The sequence below is a fragment of the Oncorhynchus mykiss genome, chromosome 30 (assembly GCF_013265735.2).
Source record: "Oncorhynchus mykiss isolate Arlee chromosome 30, USDA_OmykA_1.1, whole genome shotgun sequence".
Lineage (NCBI taxonomy): Eukaryota > Metazoa > Chordata > Actinopteri > Salmoniformes > Salmonidae > Oncorhynchus > Oncorhynchus mykiss.
Window position 1 is genome coordinate 23583287 of NC_050570.1, and position 25019 is coordinate 23608305.

At 44.7% G+C, this 25019-nt stretch overlaps 1 protein-coding gene across 1 annotated transcript in view; it reads left to right on the plus strand.

Moving 5' to 3' along the window:
• The window catches only part of LOC110521578 (xenotropic and polytropic retrovirus receptor 1 homolog), a 95939-nt gene extending 72718 nt beyond the window's left edge, over positions 1-23221 (plus strand). Inside the window, exons 4-15 of the mRNA XM_021599217.2 lie at positions 2091-2308; positions 3290-3439; positions 6480-6563; positions 7368-7449; positions 7637-7824; positions 8097-8276; positions 11271-11439; positions 15162-15356; positions 21053-21219; positions 21313-21452; positions 21534-21755; positions 21955-23221. Coding sequence (XP_021454892.1) covers positions 2091-2308; positions 3290-3439; positions 6480-6563; positions 7368-7449; positions 7637-7824; positions 8097-8276; positions 11271-11439; positions 15162-15356; positions 21053-21219; positions 21313-21452; positions 21534-21755; positions 21955-22015 — 1856 coding nt within the window. The 3' untranslated portion in view covers positions 22016-23221. The remainder of the gene's footprint in view (positions 1-2090; positions 2309-3289; positions 3440-6479; positions 6564-7367; positions 7450-7636; positions 7825-8096; positions 8277-11270; positions 11440-15161; positions 15357-21052; positions 21220-21312; positions 21453-21533; positions 21756-21954) is intronic.
• The last annotated feature ends 1798 nt before the right edge of the window (positions 23222-25019 follow it).

Consider the following 25019-nt stretch of genomic DNA (forward strand, 5'->3'; position numbering starts at 1 on the left):
CGAAATTGGTCTTAAATTGCATTCCAAGTTGCAATAAAACCTCTTAAAAAGTCCTAAATGTATCTTTCTGATTCATACAGATACCCCGCTATCCCTCTTGATCGCGTGTACTCCTGTAGCAGGCTTAAAAAAACACACAGACCGGACAAGTAGGTACGCAATGGATTATGGTCATTGTAGGTAATTACCATGTTTTCTGGCTAAAGTAGTGATGCCGCGTGTATTACTCCTGCTGTAGGGCTCATTTCAACCTTCACTATCAGGTCAAACTAACGACTAAAATGAATGAGTTACTCAGAAAAACAAATCATGACTCTCGAGTCAGTAAAAATAGTTGTTCAAAATGAACTGCACATCATGTAGAATATTGGCCTGTTGTGAACTACAACTCCCTACTACATCACACATTTCAGGCATCATATGATTTATCTATAGAGAAACTGTGCAAAAAATAATAATTGCAATTCAAATGTAGGCCGTCATTGTAAATAAGAATGTTCCTAACTGACTGTTAAAATAAAGGTTACAAATAATTAAACCAATGTTGGTCCCAAAATGTTTTTATGAAAGAGAACCAAATGTTCAGCTAATCGCTCAGCACTACCCCATAGTAATTTGCGAACAGGCCCTAAGCATATCCAGCAGACGTCTGAGTAAGTCAAGGCTAGACACCAGGCATTATTATAATTGAATGCAGTCTGGCTCGATGTAGGCTATAATGAAATCTTTAGGGAAGGTTGTTTTCAGCAGTGTTGGGTCTTATTAGCAGTCATGTAACCCAGCCATTCACTTCACACATGACTCCAGATTGCAGCATCATAACCTCTCAATCCTCCTAGCCGGATGTTGGGATGAAACAAGCAATTACTGAATCTTGCTGGATAGACAGCGTTATCTCCCTCTTTTCATGTCGTGTTCAATGTGTGAGTTTTACATAAGAGACTCCTCTTCTCCACAGAGAGCTGTGGCAAGCAGCTTCTCTCTTCTGAAAGGGGTCATCGACCCCCTTCATTTCACTGCTCCATGATGACTTAACTCTATTCCAGGGAGAAAAACCGAAGCACAACACAGTCTCTGTTAAGAGCTGTCACTATATCTAAAATATTTGTATGTATCCTCAAATATAGACTCTAGAGACAATATTTTACCTGTGGGTTTTCCTGGCAAAGTTCAGACATTAAAGCCTCTATTAGTCTCTTCAACCTGCATACATATCTACCACCTTTGTTTGTACACACATCTAATCAGGCTTAATTTCTTCCTACTTAGGTAAAGTATGTGGGTCTGGACTTTTTCACGCCTCATGTTATGTCATGACTTGATCCATGCAGAGCAGATAGGAGGCCCTCTGGACAGAGTAGACAGTGACATAATCTACCTGTTATTCTGTGAGGGATAACTCTAATTTTAGCAATCTAAAGAACAGCTATTCAGGCAGTCCTGTGAAATCCAGAGGCTGTGTATGCAACTGAGCGGTAAAGTAACCATTGAACCCACTGCACCTAATGTAACACCCCTGTCCTCACTGACCGTGGGCGACATGAGACAGTGCTAGGCCACTACCATCGCTTTTACTAGGTGGTCTAGTCGTGAATCAGGATTGAGGAGGTCTATTCCAAAAGCATCTGTCTTCAGCCTTTGCCTATGAATAGGATGTGTGGTGGGCTGCAAAGTGCAGCCCGAGGCTGAGGGGACAGTGGAGGATATGTGTCAGAGCTTGGCTTGAGGAGTCCAGTCCAGGAATGTGGTAGTGGGAAAGGGACTGGGGTGCAGTGAGGCTGGGTGAGGCCAAGGCAAGGTGGTGAGAATGTGGGCCATGCTCCAGATCCACTCAGGTTCTTCCCTGCCCTGCTGTCCCTCTCTCTCAGGAGGGAAATTAACATTGTTCTGACCCTGGTAATGGGCTTGCTGAGGGCTGCATTTACATGTCTAAAGAACTTAATACTCCCCTTCCGCTTCCTCCGTAATGGAGAGGAGTGTTTACCTCTCGACTGGACTTCCTGCAGGGCTGTTGAGAGTTCTATCTTGGGCATACTGCAGCCATGACACTGTTGCTCACTCAGTTGTTTTCCATATTTTTCCTCCTGCAGAGAAACTTGCTGAAGCACAGAGGCGTTTTGCCACCCTGCAGAATGAGCTGCAGTCGTCTCTGGATGCGCAGCGGGAGAGCAATGCCCCAGGCCTCCGCAAACGCAAGACGGTGTTCCACCTGTCCCAGGAGGAACGCTGCAAACACCGCAACATCAAGGACCTGCAGCTGGCCTTCTCCGAGTTCTACCTCAGCCTCATCCTGCTGCAGAACTACCAGGTTAGTACCATTAACCTTAAACCCTACACATGACCCCTAGATACTACCTCCGCCTCATCCGGCTGCATAACTACCAAGTTAGTACCATTAACCCTAAACCCTACACATGACCCCTAGATACTACCTCAGCCTCATCCTGCTGCAGAACTACCAGGTTAGTACCATTAACCCTTAACCCTAAACCCTACACATGACCCCTAGATACTACCTCCGCCTCACCCTGCTGCATAACTACCAAGTAAGTATCCTTAAACGTAAAGCCTACACACTAACCCTAGATCAGGGTTAGACAACTAGATTCAGCCGCGGGTTGATTTTTGTTGGAGCTTCGGGGAATTGTAATAACTATAATACTTTGTACACTGCAAATTGACCACAACTAAGCCCAAAAAGAGATTGTATTTAAAAATAACAATAATTTCCTACCTTGATTACATTGAAACATGATCACATAATGTATGTCTCTTTTTTTAATAGTAGGAATACTTGGGAACAGATTTCCTAAATAAATAAATATCTGAATTCCTGTTGATGGAAAATATTTTTGACCAAAAACTAAAATTCTCAAAAAAATGACTTGCGGGCCGTTTATGGGCCGCCTTTTGCAAACACCTGCCATAGATACTACCTCAGCCTCATCCTGCTGCAGAACTACCAAGTTAGTACCCTTAACCCTAAACCTTGCACACTACCCCTAGATACTAGCTCCGCCTCATCCTGCTGCATAACTACCAAGTGAGACCCAGTCAGCTTGTCTCCACACCCTCTCTTTCTGTTTGATGCTGCTATAAGCATAACATGTCTTTCTACAGCTCAGTCTCTCTCTATCCATCTCTCTTTATTGGTGTCAATTTCATTCTCTGTTTCTCTCTTGATCTCAGCAGAATAACCTTTCAGACATTGTCTCCTGTTGATGTTTCTCTGCAGCTCTTGCTCAATTCAATTCCCTAACCCTAACCCCAGGATTGGTCTTTCTCCCAGAATCTGAACTTCACAGGTTTCCGTAAAATCCTGAAGAAGCATGATAAGATCCTGGAGACCCCCCGCGGGGCTGACTGGCGTGTGGCCCATGTGGAGGTGGCCCCTTTCTACACCTGTAAGAAGATCACTCAGCTCATCTCTGAGACAGAGGTACGTATGGAACCGAAGCCCATGGCTGTGGATGTCTAGGCATTCTTGAGGTTAAATATTTTCCAACCATGTTTACTAGCTATTTTAGCTAGGTACAATCATGATATTATGATTGGCCAAATTTCTCATTCTAGCGTAGTCTGATCCTGGTCTTTGACTCTCATTGAATATGTTGTGTTGCATTCTAACCGTTTCATGATGGTTAGAATGAAACCAACCGTGCTATTTTGTTATTTATTTTTTTGCGTTATTTGTAACTTGTTTGTACATAATGTTGCTGCTAGAGTTTCTTATGACCGAAAAGAGCTTCTGGACATCTTATATACTACAGACACCTGACCAGCCCAGATCCTCATCATTCGCTGGAGAAGGAAACTGAGATTTCGCAGAAAAAGATCAGGGTGCCTTGTGAGGATCAGGAAACGAGTGGCTAATCTGCCTTTGCCTTCCGTCCTGCTAGCTAACGTTCAATCGCTGGAAAATAAATGGGACGAACTGAAAGCACGTATATCCTACCAACGGGACATTAAAAACAGCAATATCTTATGTTTCACTGAGTTGTGGCTGAGCGACAACATTAAGAACATACAGCTGGCAGGTTATACACTCTATCGGCAGTATAGAACAGCAGCCACTGGTAAGACACGGGGCAGGGGCCTATGCTTATATACGTAAACAACAGCTGGTGCACGATATCTAAGGAAGTCTCAACGTTTTGCTCACCTGAGGTAGAGAATCTCATGATAAGCTGTAGACCACACAATATACCTAGAGAGTTTTCATCTGTATTTTTCGTAGCTGTCTACATACCAACACAGACCGATGCTGGCACTTAAACCTCACTCAATGAGCTGTATAACACCATAAGCAAACAGGAAAACGTTCATCCAGAGGCAGCGCTCCTAGTGGCCGGGGACTTTACTGCAGGGAAACTTAAATCAGTTTTACCTCATTTCTATCCGCATGTTAAATGTGCAACCAGAGGGAAAAAAATTCTAGACCACCTTTACTCCACACACAGAGAAGCGTTCAAAGCTCTCCCACGCACTCCATTTGGCAAACCTGACCATAATAGATTTCTGCTTACAAGCAAACAATTTAAGCAGGAAGCACCAGTGACTCGGGCCAATAAAAATGGTCAGATGAAGCAGATGCTAAATTACACAGACTGGAATATGTTCCGGGTTCTTCCGATGGCATTGAGGAGTACACCACATCAGTCACTGGCTTTATCAGTAAGTGCATCGAGGACGTCGTCCCCACAGTGACTGTACATACATACCCCAACCAGAAGCCATCGATTCACCGGCAACATTCGCACTGAGAGCTGCCACTTTCAAGGAGCGGGACTCTAACCTGGAAGCTTATAAGAAATCCCGCAATGCCCTCCGACGAAGCATCAAACACGCAAAGCGCCAATACAGGACTAAGATCGAATCGTACTACACCGGCTCCGACGCTCGTCGGATGTGGCAGGGCTTGCAAACTATTACAGACTACAAAGGGAAGCACAGCTGAGAGCTGCCCAGTGACACGAGCCTACCAGACGAGCTCAATAACTTCTATGCTTGCTTCGAGGCAAGTAACACTGAAACATGCATGAGAGCATCAGCTGTTCCGGACGACTGTGTGATCACGCTCTCCACAGCCGATGTGAGTAAGACCTTTAAACAGCTCAACATTCACAAGGCCGCAGGGCCAGACGGATTACCAGGATGTGTACTCTGAGCTTGCACTGACCAACTGGCAAGTGTCTTCACTGATATTTTCAACCTCTCCCTGTCTGAGTCTGTAATGCCAACATGTTTCAAGCAGACCACCATCGTCCATGTGCCCAAGAACACCAAGGTAACCTGCCTAAATGACTACCAACCCGTAACACTCACATCTGTAGGCATGAAATGCTTTGAAAGGCTGGTCATGGCTCACATCAACACCATTATCCCAGTAACCTTAGGCCCACTCCAATTTGCATACTGCACCAACAGATCCACAGATGATGCAATCTCTATTGCACTCCACACTGCCCTTTCACACCTGGACAAAAGGAACACCTATGTGAGAATGCTATTCATTGACTACAGCTCAGCGTTCAATACCATAGTGCCCTCAAAACTCATCACTAAGCTAAGGACCCTGGGACTAAACAACTCCCTCTGCAACTGGATCCTGGACTTCCTGATGGGTCGCCCCCAGGTGGTAAGGGTAGGTAATAACACATCTGCCACGCTGATCCTCAACCCCCGGGCCCCTCAGGGGTGCGTGCTCAGTCCCCTCCTGTACTTCCTGTTCACTCATGACTGCACGGCCAAGCATGACTTCAACACCATCATTAAGTTTGCTGATGACACAACAGTGCCTGATCACCGACAACAAGGAGACAGCCTATAGGGAGGAGGTCAGAGACCTGAACGTGGGGTGCAAGGATAACAAACTCTCCCTCAACGTGATCAAGACAAAGGAGATGATTGTGGACTACAGGAAAAGGAGGACCGAACCCGCTCCCATTCTCATCAACGGGGCTGTAGTGGAGCAGGTTGAGAGCTTAAAGTTCCTTGGTGTCCACATCTCTAACATGGTCCAAACACACCAAGACAGTCGTGAAGAGGGCATAACAAAACCTATTCCCCCTCAGGAGACTGACAAGATTTGGCATGTGTCCTCAGATTCTCAAAAGATTTTACAGCTGCACCATCAAGAGCATCCTGACGGGTTGCATCACTGCCTGGTATGGCAACTGCTCTGCCTCCGACCTCAAGGCACTACAGAGGACAGTGTGTACGGCCCAGTTCATCACAGGGGCCAAGCTTCCTGCCATCAAGGACCTCTATACCAGGTGGTGCCAAGTCTAGGTCCAAGAGGCTTCTACCTCTAAGCCATACGACTCCTGAACAGCTAATCAAATGACTACCCCCCCCTTACATTTCACTGTAAGGTCTACTACACCTGTTGTATTCGGCACGTGACAAATACAATTTGATTTGATTTTGATTTGAGTAATAGACCTCCCTTTGACATGTCTTTGTTGTGTGTTTGTCAGGCTTTGGTGACCACAGAGCTGGAGGGAGGGGACCGTCAGAAAGCCATGAAGAGGCTGAGAGTGCCTCCACTGGGGGCAGCACAGGTGAGAGAGTGACTGCACCATAGATTTATTAGAATGGGAAAGGGAAAGGGGGATACCAAGTCAGTATAGTGTGTATTTTAGTTAGTGGACCATTAACCAATCACTTTTAGATCTTTCTCGCTATAATTCCAGCTCGTGTCAGCATCTCATCAACATTAACGTTGTATGACAGTTCAACACACTTCCCACTCTTCATCTCTTTCCTGCTGTGTGTGTGTGTGTGTGTGTGTGTGTGTGTGTGTGTGTGTGTGTGTGTGTGTGTGTGTGTGTGTGTGTGTGTGTGTGTGTGTGTATGTGAAACACACACTATTTATCCCCACAGTATTGATCCTGTAAGAGGCTCTCCAAACTAGGCCGGACAAATTACTTTTTCCACAGGGGAGGAGAAAATGCATCCCCATCACATATCCCTCAGATTTATAGCTGTATTAATATCAATGTCATGCCCAGCCTGAATTGTGCTAGATCCAAATGACTTGTCCAGATTCCCCGTGGGCACCTTTATATGACTTGTATTTTTAGCACACACCAAAGTACTTGATGATAAGACACTTTAATATACTCTTTCTATACCGTGCATTGAATTGACTGCAGCACAACCAGAAAAAGGTTTCTGCTTCCCTGGATAAGTGTGTCTATCTGTCAAGCTAAATGAATTAGTAAATGCCTAGTGAGGTTCTCCAGCACTAGTGCGGTTCTCCAGCTGTGTGCCTGACATTACAGTGAGGCCTAGAAGACTTGCAGTCACGCAGGTGTAGTAACTGGTAATTGCTCATCTCTGTCATTCTCTGCTCCTTCCTGCAGCCTGCTCTAGCCTGGACTACCTTCCGCGTTGGCCTCTACTGTGGGGTCTTCATAGTCCTCGCTATCTCCTTCCTCCTCACTGGTACGTTCACACACAACCATGCTATTAAGGCCTTTTTACTGGGGGTTAGATAACAGATACAGAGGAAATGAGGCTTACAATTTAGACTTGGCATTAGGGGGAACTCAAGTTAGTTTTGCATACTGTATTGTAGCTTCAGATATTTGAAGGAGATTGACATGATCGAATTGCTATTATTCTTTTTCAGGTGCTGTACTCATCCGGTATGAGAACGTGTGGCCTCTGGTGCGTATCTACCGAGGTGGCTTCCTGCTGATTGAATTCCTCTTCCTGTTGGGCATTAACACCTACGGCTGGCGCCAGGCGGGGGTCAACCACGTGCTCATCTTCGAGTTGAACCCTCGCAGCAACCTCTCCCACCAGCACCTGTTTGAGGTAAGGGAGAACCAGGGGATGCGCAAGGATAATGAGCAAGAATTCAGTCAGACAGTAGTGAAAATAATGGAGAGAAGACATCCTCTTGTGTGACCACCGGAGCGAGAATGCGCTGAATAATGGAAATAAAAAATGGTCAATAATCAATACTAATCTGAAGACATACACTAGGGTTTTTTTTCTGATCATATTTCCAAGGACAATGTGTATACTGCTTTATAAAGGCAATTTACTGACAATTTGATAGTTTAATACCTTTGTGTCTTCTGTAGATTGCTGGTTTCCTGGGGGTGCTGTGGTGTTTGAGCATCCTGTCCTGTCTGTACTCTGAGTACACCATGCTGCCCATGCAGGTCAACCCTCTCATCCTCTACGGCTTCATGCTCCTCTTCCTCATCAACCCCTTCAAGACCGGCTACTACAAGTCCCGCTTCTGGCTGCTCAAACTTCTGGTGAGCTCCTTCTCCACTGGAACTACTGCAATATAATGATGATATTATATCAGTACAATGAAACCTGACTCAACTGGTGTTTGTGTGTGTACAACACTGTATTTGATACCTATCTCACATTCTATATTGTGTTCCATGTATTCGGCTTATCTTTTCTTTGTCTGATGTTTACTGGCTTTGGTGATGGGGGTTAGGAGGATTCAGTGTGTGTGAGAGACAGAGGCCAGTGGGGTGGGGGATAATAGGATACAGGCGTGTCCCTGGGGATGTGGCGACTGTGGCTGTGCAATCATTACAGGGATGGATCCATCAGTATGCTGCTCCTCCAACCTTCCCCATCTCCCAAGCATCCCCAGCCCTCTCCAGCTCTGATTGTGCCCCACTTGGGCCTGTGCACCATTCTAGAGATGCACACGCCCACACTGAACACAGGCGCTAACCAAAATCAAGGAACAAAGCGAGACAGATTGCCTGGTGTGTTCGTTTACGCAATGAATACATTTAAAATAATTTTTATCCTCTGGATGTCTTTGTACGATTGGGATGTTGTGGAGATCAGTAAGGACATAGATTGACATGTAGAAATCCTTCATTAGCACACATACAGTGTATTCGGAAAGTATTGCGACTCCTTGACTTTTTCCACATTTTGTAATGTTACAGCCTTATTATAAAATTGATTAAATCATTTTTTTTGCCTCATCAATCTACACACAATACCCATAATGACAAAGCAAAATCAGGTTTATAGACATTTTTACAAATGTATAAAAACTAATACACTGAAATATTACATTTCCATAAGTATTCAGACCCTTTACTCAGTACTTTGTTGAAGCACCTTTGGCAGCGACTACAGCCTCGAGTCTTCTTGGGTATGACGCTACAAGCTTGGCACACCTGTATTTGGGGAGTTTCTTCCATTCTTCTCTGCTGATCCTCTCAAGCTGTCAGGTTGGCTGGGGAGCGTCGCTGTACAGCTATTTTCAGGTCTTTCCAATGATTTTCGATCGGGTTCAAGACCGGGCTCTGGCTGGGCCACTCAAGGACATTCAGAGATAGGTCCCAAAGCCACTCCTGCGTTGTCATGGCTGTGTGCTTAGGATTGTTGTCCTGTTGGATGGTGAACCTTCACCCCAGTCTGAGGTCCTGGCACTCTGGAGCAGGTTTTCCTCAAGGATCTTTCTGTACTTTGCTCCGTTCATCTTTGCCCCGATCCTGACTTGTCTGGAGGGCCCGGCCTCTGAAAAACATCCCCACAGCCTGCTGCTGCCACCACCATGCTTCACCGTAGGGATGGTGCCAGGCTTCCTCCAGACGTGACGCTTGGCATTCAAGCCAAAGAGTTCAATCTTGGTTTCATCAGACCAGAGAATCATCTTTCTCATGGTCTGAGAGTCCTTTAGGTGCCTTTTGGCAAACTCCAAGCAGGCTATCGTGTGCCTTTTTACTGAGAAGTGGCTTCCGTCTGGCCACTCTAAAGGCCTGATTGGTGGAGTGCTGCAGCGATGGTTGTCCTTCTGGAAGGTTCTCCCATCTCCACAGATAAACTCTGGAGCTCTGTCAGAGTGACTATCGGGTTTTTGGTCTCCTCCCTGACCAAGGCCCTTCTGCCCCGATTGTTCAGTTGGGCCGAGCGGTCTGCTCTAGGAAGAGTCTTGGTGGTTCCAAACATCTTCCATTTAAGAATGATGGCCCCTGTGTTCTTGGGGACCTTGAATGCTGCAGACTGTGGGATCTTATATAGACAGTTGCCTTTTACAAATCATATCCAATCAATTGAATTTACCACAGGTGGACTCCAATCAAGTTGTAGAAACATCTCAAGGATGATAAATGGAAACAGGACGCACCTGAGCTCAATTTAGAGTCTCCTAACAAAGGGTCTGAATACTTATAGAAATAAGCTATTTAATACATTTGCAAAAAATTCTATAAACCTGTTTTCACTTTGTCATTATGGGGTATTGTATGTAGATTTATGAGGATATTTTGTATTGAATCCATTTTAGAATAACGTAACAAAATGTGGAAAAAGGGAAGTGGTCTTAATACTTTCCGAATGCTTTGATATATAACAGGTTGAATCAATACTGCGGCTGAGACAATATGGGGACTGGGTGAGGCTGCATAGTGAGGCTGCATAGTGAGGCTGCATAGTGAGGCTGCATAGTGAGGCTGCATAGTGAGGCTGAAGAGCATACAGAGAGATGGGCTGGTGAAATGTCAGGCTTGACCTGGAGGCAAGAGGGTGAGAGGATCATTCCCATTCAGCCACAGTCTCATTCACAGACCCCAGATAACATAATCCAGTCCCAACAAAAACCATACCTGAAACACTAGTTAACCCAATCTTATTAGACTATATTAAATCAAACCGCTGCAGAGGCACTGCTCTTCAGCTGACCCGGTGCTGATCCCAGACATGTTTAGGGCATGTGTGGTGTGTCAGGTTGGATACTGTGTGTGTCAGCGATACTATTGCTGGTGTGGCGACAGCCCTGTTGAATGAGATTGACACACTCCAACTAGAGCCTCGTTAGGCTTTTCCACACGGATCCACCAGTTAATTTACTGTAGGGAGATGCAAGGACTGCTGGTTGCTTCAGGGCTCATGCCCTCAACACGTTCCAGCTCATTTTGCTCTGCCCTGTCCCCTTCCACTGCTCTAATACCCTGTACATGACAGCCTCATTAGCTGCATGACAATGAGCTTCCTCCATGTTGAAGTCTTGTGTACACGGTTGGAGCCGAGGTCTCTGCGTTTATGTCCCTTCTCTTTTGTTAATTTGTACTGTCTGTTTTGCGTTCATGTGAGACAAGCATGTAGTAGTATTAGTATGCAGATGTATACTTTAGACAGAAGAGCTGTCAATGTTTTCCTAACCTCAGACTATTTCAATAAGCAATGCAACCCCTCCCCCCCTTTCAGTGTTAGCGTATGTATTTAATCCTGTGTCTTGTATGGGACTAATACATCTGTCTGTCTCCCAGTTCCGTGTGTTCACGGCGCCGTTCCACCGCGTGGAGTTTGCAGACTTCTGGCTGGCCGACCAGCTCAACTCTCTGGTGATTGTACTGATGGACCTGGAGTATCTCATCTGCTTCTACAGCTTTGAGCTCAAATGGACCGACCGCAAAGGCCTCCTGCCCATGTTCAACGGTGAGTTAGAGCACTGGCTCCCTTTAGCTAGGTACTAGTTATGGTCTAAGTACAGGACTGGTAGTAGCTGAATGTACACTGCTCCAAGAAATAAAGGGAGCACTAAAATAACACATCCTAGATCTGAATGAATGAAATATTCTTATTAAATACTTTTTTCTTTACATAGTTGAATGTGCTGACAACAAAATCACACAAAAATGATCAATGGAAATCAAATTTATCAACCCATGGAGGTCTGGATTTGGAGTCACACTCAAAATGAAAGTGGAAAACCACACTACAGGCTGATCCAACTTTGATGTAATGTCCTTAAAACAAGTCAAAATGAGGATCAGTAGTGTGTGTGGCCTCAACGTGCCTGTATGACCTCCCTACAATGCCTGGGCATGCTCCTGATGAGGTGGCGGATGGTCTCCTGAGGGATCTCCTCCCAGACCTGGACTAAAGCATCCGCCAGCTCCTGGACAGTCTGTGGTGTAACGTGGCGTTGGTGGATGGAGCGAGACATGATGTCCCAGATGTGCTCAATTGGATTCAGGTCTGGGGAACTGGCGGTCCATAGCATCAATGCCTTCCTCTTGCAGGAACTGCTGACACACTCCAGTCACATGAGGTCTAGCATTGTCTTGCATTAGGAGGAACCCAGGGCCAACCGCACCAGCATATGGTCTCACAAGGGGTCTGAGGATCTCATCTCGGTACCTAATGGCAGTCAGGCTACCTCTGGCGAGCACATGGAGGGCTGTGCGGCCCCCCAAAGAAATGCCACCCCACACCATGACTGACCCACCGCCAAACCGGTCATGCTGGAGGATGTTGCAGGCAGCAGAACGTTCTCCACGGCGTCTCCGCACTCTGTCACGTGTGCTCAGTGTGAACCTGCTTTCATCTGTGAAGAGCACAGGGCGCCAGTGGCGAATTTTCCAATCTTGGTGTTCTCTGGCAAATGCCAAACGTCCTGCACGGTGTTGGGCTGTAAGCACAACCCCCCACCTGTGGACGTCGGGCCCTCGTACCACCCTCATGTTTCTGACCTTTTGAGCAGACACGTGCACATTTGTGGCCTGCTGGAGGTCATTTTGCAGGGCTCTGGCAGTGCTCCTTCTGCTCCTCCTTACACAAAGGCAGAGGAGGTGTCCTGCTGCTGGGTTGTTGCCCTCCTACGGCGTCCTCCACGTCTCCTGATGTACTGGCCTGTCTCCTGGTAGCGCCTCCATGCTCTGGACACTACGCTGACAGACACAGCAAACCTTCTTGCCACAGCTCGCATTGATGTGCCATCCTGGATGGGCTGCACTCCCTGAGCCACTTGTGTGGGTTGTAGACTCCGTCTCATGCTACCACTAGAGTGAAAGCACCGCCAGCATTCAAAAGTGACCAAAACATCAGCCAGGAAGCATAGGAACTGAGAAGTGGTCTGTGGTCACCATCTGCAGAACCACTCCTTTATTGGGGGTGTCTTGCTAATTGCCTATAATTTCCACCTGTTGTCTATTCCATTTGCACAACAGCATGTGAAATGTATTGTCAAACAGTGTTGCTTCCTAAGCGGACAGTTTGATTTCACAGAAGTGTGATTGACTTGGAGTTACATTGTGTGTTTAAGTGTTCCCTTTATTTTTTTGAGCAGTGTATGTTACCTGTATATTATGCTGGTTCATCAGCTCTGTTTGAACTCATTTTTAACAGTTTTGTTTGGGAGATATGTGCGGAGTCTAAATGGTTTAGCTCGATCTGACTCCGGTCAATAGACACTGTTGTCCATGTTCTGTCTGTCTGTGAAATTAGTCATTAATGGTTCTCCTCAGTAGTCTGCAGCCTGACAAATCAGCAGCCAGGTAATTGATTGGAAACGTTTGGGTCCAGCTAGCCTCTGCCGAGTCCCCAACAACTGGATGTTCCGGTTTTCAGGCGACACTCCATCTTAACTCCTCCTCCACATTTACTGGATTGGTTGAACAGTGCAGAAGAGAACACCAGCGACAGTTTTTTCCCCTCTAGTCAAGACCAGTGTCTAGGGCAGCGGTTCCCAAACTAGTGATGCCTGTATGAAAATGGGGTGGCGGAAGAATTTCCAAAATTCTGAAAAAATACAAAGCATTCACGGGTCATTACGGAGAGGATTTGGTTCCTGAGAGAAAGGGAATACCCTGCCATCTCCCTCAGAGAATTAAAACTCATGGTACCCTTCGCCAGCTCATATCTGTGTGAATCTGGATTCAGCAGTGCTCTTGTCTACATTAAAACCAGATATTGATCCAGGTTGGATGTGACAGCAGAGATGAGGTGCGCACTGTTGACCACGCCCCCTGACTTAGAGAAGTTCCGACGCGACATGCATCAAGCACACCCATCTCGTTCCGTGGTGGTGAGATGAGACATTATGTCAGACTTATTTGTAATTGACTGTCTTAGCCCCAATGTAACGGTTATCGTCGGGAGAAAGAGAGGACCAAGGTGTAGCGTGGTAAGTATTCATTGTAATTTAATAAAGAATGAATACTGAAACAAAAACAATACACGACAAACGAACAGTCCTGAACGGTGCAACAAAACACAGACACCCACAATTCAAAAGTGAAACCAGGCTACCTAAGTATGATTCTCAATCAGGGACAACGATTGACAGCTGCCTCTGATTGAGAACCATACCAGGCAGAACACAGAAAATCCCAAATCATAGAAAAAAGAACATAGACAACCCACCCAACTCACGCCCTGACCATACTAAAACAAAGACATAACAAAGGAACTAAGGTCAGAACATGACACCCAAATGAAAAGTATGTGATCGTGAGTTGAGAAGACAATTAAAAATACTGTTAGAATGTTTTGCAATTGACTGCCATAGCCCCAATTAAAAGAAGTTAACATGGTCTGTTAATTACATCATTTTTTGGTTAGGGGTCAAAATGACGAAAAAAGGTTGGGAACCCCTGATGTAGGGGATTTAGTTTCAGGTGTTTCTTTTATAGCTGCTACATTAGGGTCCAGCAATGTGACTTTCATGCTGATTAGCTGTCCACTCAGAGGGCTGCTACTGCTCTGTGTGTGGGAGGGATGGAGAGAGAGCAGCATAGTGCAGAATGACAATGAGTCTGGGACTACAGACATAAAAACAAATATATAAGTAGTAATTTAGCAGACGCTCTTATCCAGAGCAACTCACAGTAGTGAGTGCATACATTTTTGTTTGTACTTTTTCGTACTCGTCCCACATGGGAATAGAACCCACAAGCCTGATGTTGTACGCACCATGCTCTACCAACAGAGCCACACGGGAGCAACCTGTGTGAGTCCAACAAATCCATTAATGTCCATCCTGGCATCCTCCCATTCCAACAGAACAGTACAACAGTTCTAGCTGTAAGAATGGTTGATACCAGAACCATATACACAATGTAAATATGGATGTGGTTGATACCAGAACCATTTACACAATGTAAATATGGATGTGGTTGATACCAGAACCATATACACAATGTAAATATGGATGTGGTTGATACCAGAACCATATACACAATGTAAATATGGATGTGGTTGATACCAGAACCATATACACAATGTAAATATGGATGTGGTTGATACCAGAACCATATACACAATGTAAATATGGATGTGGTTGATACCAGAACCATATACACAATGTAAATATGGATGTGGTTGATAAATGTTTTAATGTTTATGTTGTTGTTAATTTTCTCCCCCTTTCCGACCAGGTGATTACACGTGTCATAGTTACTCCTACGGTCTCCGTGCCATCATCCAGTGTCTGCCCGCTTGGTTCCGTTTCGTGCAGTGCCTCCGTCGGTACCGAGACACCAAGCGAGCTTTCCCTCACCTTGTCAACGCTGGCAAATACTCCACCACTTTCTTTGTGGTCACCTTCGCCGCACTCTACAGCACCCACAAAGGTAAGGAGACAACCAACTCTCTGAGCCAGTTGGACAGTCAGGGGAGGATCATTGGAAGTGGAGTATTAGCAGATGTGTTATTGCGCTGTAGACTACAGACTGGGGTTTTGAGGTGATGGGAGGGGAATGTCAGGCTGAATGCTGAGGCTCAGACCATCACAAGCTGTATGAAGAAACAGAAATCAGAGATGAACTTGAGTGCAAATGGTTTGTCACTGGAATAACGATGTCAACCCTGGATTTATTTTCTGTTAGTCGATGCCTCATTATAATAGAAAGGAGAAAGTACAAAGCTCAACATTTCAGTCGCGAGAGAGGGAGGATACCATTTAGTATCAAGGAAGTTAAAGCTTGTCATTAGAATTCAAGACACTATTCTCCAGCTCCGCAATTAGCCGCTGATTATTCTGATTCAGAAACATTGTCACAAAAGAGGAAGTGTACAAAGACATCCCTTCAATATTCAGCCTTTCTGCTATCTCATCTTGGCTGCTTAGATCTTTTTCCAAGTCGATAATCTCAAAGCAGTTTGCTAAGTGGTTTTTGCCATTTCATTATTTATAAACTTGTTCGTCAACGGTCAATATATTATGTTTGTGCAAATGCCAGCTTTTAAATCTCAGCTCAACCTTTGAAAATGGTAAATGTTAATTCACAGCATGAATTTTTCTTCATTTTTCAATATAAATTTAAATCAATATTTGTGTTTCTTCTGTAACCTGACTCTTGGTTTGGCTGTGGGTTTGGAGGTAGTGAGGAGGTTTTAGGTTGTTAGGAAACGAGACCATTAAGGGCTTTTCCTCCTCCAGTCACTCCGTCCGTACCTCTAGTCTTCAGCCCTGTGGACCCTGGACTAATGGGCACTCTTCATTTCATATGCTGTGTGAAGACCTCTTTCATCCCCCTCTTTTTGAATGAAGAGGTAGAGTCCGGGTCGTTAAATGAGAAGGGATGGAGGGAATATCCAGACTACAATGCCCAGTTAACCATCTGTCTTTCACCTGCGTTGGCATGGCTACTAAATCTAGAATTTACAGAAAGTGAATGCACAGGCTGGCCATAGATATTTGAAGCATGTTCTCCATGGTCATTAAATTGTTCAGTCCAGTGCTCTTTATTGTTGCTAGACTGTATGTTGTTATGTCTGCTGTATAGGCCTACCGCCTAAAGTCTAGCCAGATGTGGAGGAGTGGTGCATCTCGGCCCCTGAGTTTGACAGTTCTGCTGTGACACAGTAAATGGGATACATAGAGTTAGGCCTGGACCGGAGCACCCAAATTACACAGCATCTGTTTCACCAGCAGAACAGAATGCATACTGATCATCGGCCAGTATTGAATCATGTTTGGCAGGGTAGCCTAGTGGTTAGTGCGTTGGCCTAGTAATCGGAAGGTTCAAACCCCTGAGCTGACAAGGTACAAATCTGTCGTTCTGCCCCTGAACAGGCAGTTAATCCACTGTTCCTAGGCCGTCATTGAAAATAAGAATTTGTTCTTAACTGACTTGCCTGGTTAAATAAAGGTCAAATAAAATGTTCATGCTGTGCACAGTGGTAGTAAATCAGCACAGGAAATGCTGGCAGGGCTACCAGGTTGTGTATAGATATGTCACCTCCATTGTACATCCACAAAGGAGTTTTCTGTTGTTGCTTTGTGACCTCATTGATCCCAGTATTATACCACTACCACAGAGAATTGTTCTCGACTCACGTTGCAATAAATGTATAAGGTGAATCGATGCACAGGGTCAAATGTACCCTCCTACTATTTAGGTATTACGATATAGTAAAGGAGATGGATTCATGTCAAGGTAAAAGACTGAATTTGTGCAGAGAAGTATTTGGCAGTCCTGTGAACAGATCAGTAAAGTAATAATCATCTATGAATACATCAAAGAACAATGGTGTTTATGCAGTCCCACTTGATGTTCCAGGGTATGTAGAAATGGGGGATTTCCTGATTCAGACTTTAGAATGTATAGTCCCTAGCACTACAGGATATTAAGCCTGACAGTAAGGCCAAAGACTTTATTCAGGATCAATATGGGATCTGCTCTTGTACAGTAGTAGCTTCACTAAATGCTGTTTTAGATGCAGGAGAGCTGAGCAGTCATGCAAATGTAAGCCCTTAGGAATGCTTTCATGAACTGCCCAGGCCGTGGGGAGAGTAATACTGCAAGGTTAGCTGGAACGAGTAGCATAATTCTGGTGGAAGGACACTCACTGACTGATATAGTATAGGAGGGACAATGGATCGGGTAGATTACATGGTCTAGTTGAGACTGAGACAAAGGAATAATAGACCTTTTGAGGAAGTGATAGTCGAGCACTAATGAAGATACAATAAAAAGTAGAACTAGTGTGAAGGATCAGCGAAAAATCTGATATGAGAGGAGATTGAGAGAGGAAGAAGGAGAGCAGAGAGGGAGGGGTGGAGGCAGGGGGAAGAGGATGGACTAGCTGGATGAGAGTGAGCTGTAATAACTTGCCTGTGGCGAAACACATCTCTGGCGGATGCTGCTGGAATGGAGATGAGACCCAGGGCCAGACTGGCTGACTGAATAGGATTTTATCACTCACATAGACACACACATTGTCTACGTACACACAGCGGTAGCTGCCTGAACCACTGCATATGAAAGACTTCGATTTAAGTCAAATTGTTCTCACACTCCCCCTGTCGGGGTCATGATACCCACTGAACTCTGCCTCAACCCTGTTACGACCACACTATCTCTGGGACATACTGCCTATTATGATCAGCCTCATATTAAGTTGTAGGTTGAGTTCAGATCTAACTACTGGTATCTGCAATAGAAATTCATATGAATGTAAATGATACTCCAACCACACAGGTAGTAATGTCACCCTACGCAGATTCACGACCAATCAGCCATGTGAAATCAACATGTCACCTTCCCTGACTCAATAACCTTTATTTGTCTTGCTAGGAGTCCGTGTCTGATTGGATAGACTCTGTGAGGAGAGGGGGTGGAGATAGTGATGAGGCAGGCAGGTAATAGATTCTTTATCACCTGAACAGCAGTACAAGGCAGTCCAGGCAGGCGGCACCGTGGCAGATAACCCAAAGACAGATGATTGCTGTTCCCGTGTGCTTATTAACACCTTCAGTGGGAGGTGTGCCCTGGCCCTCTGGCCTTATGAAGTGTGCCTGTCACTGCAACATCCCAATCTCAAATGGCTTTTAACCGCTTAGGTGGTGGCTAGACACAAGCATTTAGTGAGCGTGACAGAAGCTAGTTACCCTCTATTGAGCTCCAGGTGAATGACGAGCCACCCACACTAGAGCCTCTGAGGACATCAGATGGACATCAGTTCTACCGAGCCCTGGAGACCAACCAGAAGGCTTAGTGATGGATGCTCCAGTTTTCCTTCATATTTGTGGATTGATGTGTTGTTAACTATATTAGACGGCCTTGAATTAGTACACATCAGAAGTACTTTTTGAAAGGGGTGGACATTCTTAAACAGGGACACTCGAAGTCAATCTCAATATGAATCATTGTTTATTGTCAGCTCGCTGGAGAGGGTCCAACCAACTCAATGCACCATAGTACACATGTCAATCAGGAGCTCTGCTTGGGCAGTCCCAGCAGTTGTCGTATACACAGACAAGTAAGTTATATTTACATGATTTAACATCATTAATTAATCATTACTGTTTTGTTTCATTCATGTGCCCGACCAATACTGCCTCATAACAGACCAACACCTCACGAGGCTTCTTCTCTCTAAGCTGAGACCTTGAAACTGAGATATCTTTAGCTTGTTCTCAAAACAAGGTCTGGGCGTACTGCCAAATTGCAGCTACTGATAGTGAGGATTTGTTCAGTCAGCCACTTGCATGAACACAGAAATGTTTTTTTTGAACCGCACATAAATAGAACACAGAAATTAGTTATAAGAAAAGCACAAACATTAAAATTCCATTACGGGGGGAGGCACACAACATGGACGTTTTTAGGATGAATCTCAGCAGGGAATGTTGGGGTAATGTGGGGACACGCTACTGGATGAGGTAGTCTGATTCAGAGTCCACTGTCTGGGTGAGAGCAGGGCTGGAGGGACCAGTGTAAATCTCTGTGAAAAATGTCCCCTGTTCATTTCCTGGCGCCCTGGTGGCAGTAAGTGGGAGGCATTGACCATGACGGATGTCACTGTCCCTGTCTGTGTGGTCAGGTCAGACTGTGAATCTAACCCGTTTGTCAGTGAGCACATACAGACACACACACACTGTCACTTTATGACCAAGGTCCAAAGTCTCAGCTCTTGTGAATCTTGATTACTTGTCACATTCCTTAGTTAATGGGAACAGTAACCTACACCAGCCTATTCGAAGATGCACAGTAGACTTACCCAGTGGATTTACCACAGCCATTTCCAGTTCAGTCAGTCAGAAATCTACACCTGGGTATAGCTGGCTGGTGTGAATAGTTGTGATAAGAGTGGTTACGTATCATTGAGTGATGTGTCTCCCCAGGCCTAGGTGTCCCGTTGCTAGTGTCGGTGTGTGAGTCTGTCACACAGTGTTAGGCCATACTCTCGTTTATGTCACAGCGGGAGAGAGCTCTCTGTGAACGCTGGGTTCAGCCCAGAGACCGGGCAGACCAGACTAGAATAGCTCAGTCATCAATAATCCCCCAGGCATTTCAGGCTGTCGTTGGAGCAGCATGGGAGTGTGGCCTAGTCAAAACACACAGCTATGACACAGGGAAATCAACATGACACTGCAGCACAGCTGGTCGCCGTTACCTTTGTTACTGGCATGAGGTCAATGTTCAAAAAGAAATTAGAACATAATACATCATTAAATAAATATAAATGCACTTATATACTTAATAAGCATTTAATGTATATATATATATATTTTTTTTTTTGCAAAGAGTTTTATTTGTAGTGAATTGCCAGACTGAAGGACACAACAACATATAGTTTCAAGAGCCTCTGAATAGTTTCCCAAGGGCTAGCATGTTCTTTTCCATCCATGGTAACCTGTCTCAGGAAACGTACTATTTATGGTACAAGTTCTCCCTCTAGTGGGGATAGTGAAGACCGGAGACACATTTATGAACAAGCTGCTGTCCAAGTCTGCAGTTCCAAGCCGACAACTTAGCTATGTTTTCTTCTTAATTATCAAGTTATATACTGAGTGTACAAAACATTAGGAACACCTTCCTAATATTGAGTTGCACCCATTTGCCCCCAAAACAGCGTCAATTTGTCGGGGCATGGACTCTACAAGGTGTCAAGTGTTTCACAGGGATGCTGGACCATGTTGACTACAATGCTTCCCACAGTTGTGTCAAGTTGGCTGGATGTCCTTTGGATGGTGAATCATTCTTGATCCACACGGGAAACTGTTGCGTGTGAAAAACACAGCCGCGTTGCAGTTCTTGACACCCTCAAACCAGTGTGCCTGGCACCTTCTACCATACCCTGTTCACAGGAACTTCAATATGTTTTCTTGCCCATTCTCCCTCAGATTGCCATCCACATCGATTGAAGTGGATTTAACAAGTGATATCAATAAGGGATCATAGTTTTCACCTCGTCAGTCTGTGTGATGGAAAGATCTGGTGTTCCTAATGTTTTTTACACTGTGTATGCAGAGCGATTGTTCAAAATACTACCGTTATACGGACTAATGATGGAAAAATGTCTTGTTTGTGCTTCACAGAACAAAAGCATTCTGATGCAGACATGTTCTTCTACCTGCTGATGGTGTTCTCAGCCATCAGCTCCCTGTACACTCTGATCTGGGACCTGAAGATGGACTGGGGCCTGTTTGACCGTGGAGCAGGAGAGAACACCTTCCTCAGGGAGGAGATCGTCTACCCACAGAAAGTGAGTATTACATGCATATATATATATATATATATATGTATATATGACACACATACAGTCTTCCTCTGACCTGATGACTGTTCTATTTTCCAGGCATACTACTACTGTGCCATCATAGAGGACGTGATCCTGCGTTTCGCCTGGACCATCCAGATCTCCCTCACCACCATGACCAACATCCCCTCTGTGGGAGACATTGTGGGCACAGTGCTGGCGCCTCTAGAGGTGTTCAGGTGGGTTGGAGCATCACAGTCTCTCTCTCGTGCCCTCTTTCTCTCTCTCTCTTATATACCTCACTCTGAATCCACACACAGGCGTTTTGTCTGGAACTTCTTCCGTCTGGAGAACGAGCACCTGAATAACTGTGGTGAGTTCCGTGCTGTGAGGGACATCTCAGTGGCTCCGCTGAATGCTGACGACCAGACACTGCTGGAGCAGATGATGGACCAGGAGGACGGAGTCAGGAACCGCCAGGGCAAGAAGAGCTGGAAGCGCAGCTACAGCCTGTCTCTACGACGCCCTCTGATGTCCTCTCAGTACGAACCTTCTCTCTCTCTCACACACACGGCTAAGGCTAGGAGATTTTCCTGAAAACTTGACCTGAGTTTTTCCCGCTCAGGTCAATTGGTCAGGAAACCCTCAGGGTCCTCCGGGTTATGGCCATTGCCAGGAGTCTGTATATGGTGGCCTTGTGTTTGTCTGACAGTATCCATGTGTGTTCCTTCTCACGTCCAGATCATCCAAGAAGGACACCAAGGTGTTGATAGAGGATACGGATGATGAGGCCTTCAGCTGAGCCCAGGGCACCAGCTCTACACCCCCAGTGATCTTATCACTCCATCACAGAGCTGCCTCAACACACACACACACACACACATCGGCAGACATAGGCAGACAGATAGACACAAACTAATACATACATGCAGAGAAACACAACAATTAACTTACTCAAGCACAATCTCAGTATATGATATTGGTATAGATGAGGTGGAATTACACACACAGTTCTGTTGTTCAGACCAAGAGGGATACACACAGGAACATATTGGAGAAAAAACACCCAGACCTGGGATTTTCCAATGAGTACTTTTATTTTTTGTTAACAGACTCCTTTAGTTTCTTTTCTTTATGTTAATACTTTTTAGTTTGTATATTTGTTTTTGTAGTTCTTTGCCATTTTTAAAGATGTAATAATAGAGAATAAACAACTGTTTACATGCATTTAGTATATCAGGATCAACAGGGATAAGACATATTAATCAAAAAGACTAATAATAATAACCAACCCGAGCATGGACTCTGCAACATTAACCACAGCACATCAACCACATCAACTGGTTTCAACCTGTTGCTTCTTTTTCTACTCTGCGTTTTGGGTTGATTTTTTTTATTGAGTTGTAATAATGAAGTCGGTGTAAAACCCTGGCAGCACTTGCAGGAAAAGTGCATTTCATACAAACAAACCAAAACAACTTGTACAAAAATATCATTTGAACATATGAGTCTGTTAAAGTTGCTTTGTATATTTGTTCATGTGCGTTATTTGGATGTCAGAACTATTATGTACCCCATGTATTATTTAGAAGAATGACAATAGCTTGAGCATCTGTGCAATGATATTGATGTGTTTCTCAATGGTGGGAATGTTGTTAGACTTGTGCCATGCTTTCTAGAAGCCGTTGTTGTCGAAGAGTACAAACTCTTCAGGTGGCTCATTCTCCCTCTCATACAAGCTTGGCCCACAGATCAGTTAGTCAGCAACACGTTACAACTTCAAAGTTATCTAATTAGCTCATGGCAAGTGCCCTACACGTGCAAAACTGTACTTTGCTTTTCTGCCAAACGTGTTCTTTTAATTAATGTCGTTCGCTGGCGTATCATCAACCATCTAGCTAGCCTGAGAAGAATGGTCTGTTCTGTGCGGCGGTGGAGTTGAGAAGAGTGAGCGGTTTTTCCATTTCTCTGCCCTTTAGGAAAACGATCCCATTCTCTTTTGATCAGTCAACAACTGAAACGGCACTGTGACTGTTTTTCTATTGCAGTGTTTTCTACTGATGGTGTGGGGCACTTTGCGTCTGTTCTGTTGTTTTGCTATCAGCCTTCTCAGAACAGTGGCGACAGAGATCAGCGGACAGTGACCAGCGTTTCCACTGGGGTTCCTCTGACTGCCCAAGTAGGTCATGTGGAATCTTCACAGGATACTGTTGACATCTGAAGAGGGCTTTTCCATGGGAGGAATTCCCTGGTTAAACATGAGATCATCATGTCATGTCTGCTAGCCCTCGCACTCTCCAAATAACAGTCCTCACCCTGATCACTGTCATCTCTCTGAAAGATCTACCACTTTTACAACATAGCTGCTGCATCACCACTTGAATATAGAATGCATGCGTCATGTACAGTATCATAGGCCCTGGGACTCTGCATGTGTTGTTTTACTAGTGGTAGTGTTTGTCAGGCTTATTGACTAGAACAGGGACCAAGTGTGTGAGTCGTGTCTCTGCTGTGTCAGGTGAACTCTAATCCTGGAAAGACCTTGCTGTGAAACAGTAGTTCTCAGATCAGATAGCCATGATTAAACGGGCCTGTCCTCCTTGGGTTGTAAGGCCTGCAGTATTTACTGGGTTTTAAGGGTTAGTTCACAGTTTCAAGTCTCAGTGGCCAAATATTCTGTTGAAGGTGTTACCAACTCATTCTACAGTACATGTCAGTTTCTCTTGCTTTTTTTGGCAATGCACTTATCAACAAAGCTCATGATTTTGCTGTAATGTTTGCTTTAATGTACTTTTTATAACTTAGTGAATTTTGGTTTTGCCAAGAAAAATAACACCATGGAAATTGTACAACTGTTAGCGCTCTTTTTGTTTGTCTAGTTTGTCACATGCATGCTTTACTTGTAGACAAATATTATTTGCGAGCACAATCTTTATCGGCTGTAACTTTGAAAGTGGGTAAGCCCCTTTTTGTGGGCTTTCTGGCTTTTCAAAGGAAGGATAAGTATGTCACTACCTGTTTCTCTCCCCTCCCAGTGTGTGAAATCCTGTCTCTCTCACTCTGTGGCTTAGCTGTTTACATGATGCAGTAGCCATGAGTTGATCAGCATGAGCTCGTCTTTATTGTTTAGACTATTGACGTGTCTAATGATAAATTACGGTTGGGGACCCAGCACAAAATCTGTGTAAATTGCAAAGTCCATAGGCTACAAAATGTGTTGCAAATGCTTAAAAGTGCCATCAACAACCAGAATGACATAATGGCTTGTGCCTTTGAGATATATTTCTTATTGTGGTGAGGATTGTAGTCAGAAAGACATATGGCACTTAGGGATGTGCCATGGCGTCTGGTACGTCATTAAAACCACTATCACAAAACACACAATTCAATTATCTAACTACGGAGTGCGTCCTCTTTGTTGGAAGTATAGTTGCTCCCACTTTCTTCTCTTCCCATACTCACGATAACTACTGAACAGGCCAGTCAACCAGTCTTTCCACCAAAAAAACACTGCTGCGAGGATGCCTTTACAATCCTTGTAGCTTTTGCATTTCAGGCCTTTTAAAGCAATGGAGAGCTCTTCTACCCCCACAAAACACAAATACTGTTTAATCTCATCTAAACCTCCCTCCAACATTGTCCTCTTGTCAGAGAGCAAAAACTTCTCCCTCCAACTTCATGATTGTTTTAGTATCGCTCTACCGTTTGTCTTGCCTGCATGCTGGTTTTGTTTTCCACTGTACATATCTTTATTTATTTTTCATAATATGAAGAACACTGATTATTCTAGCTGTTCTGATCATTCT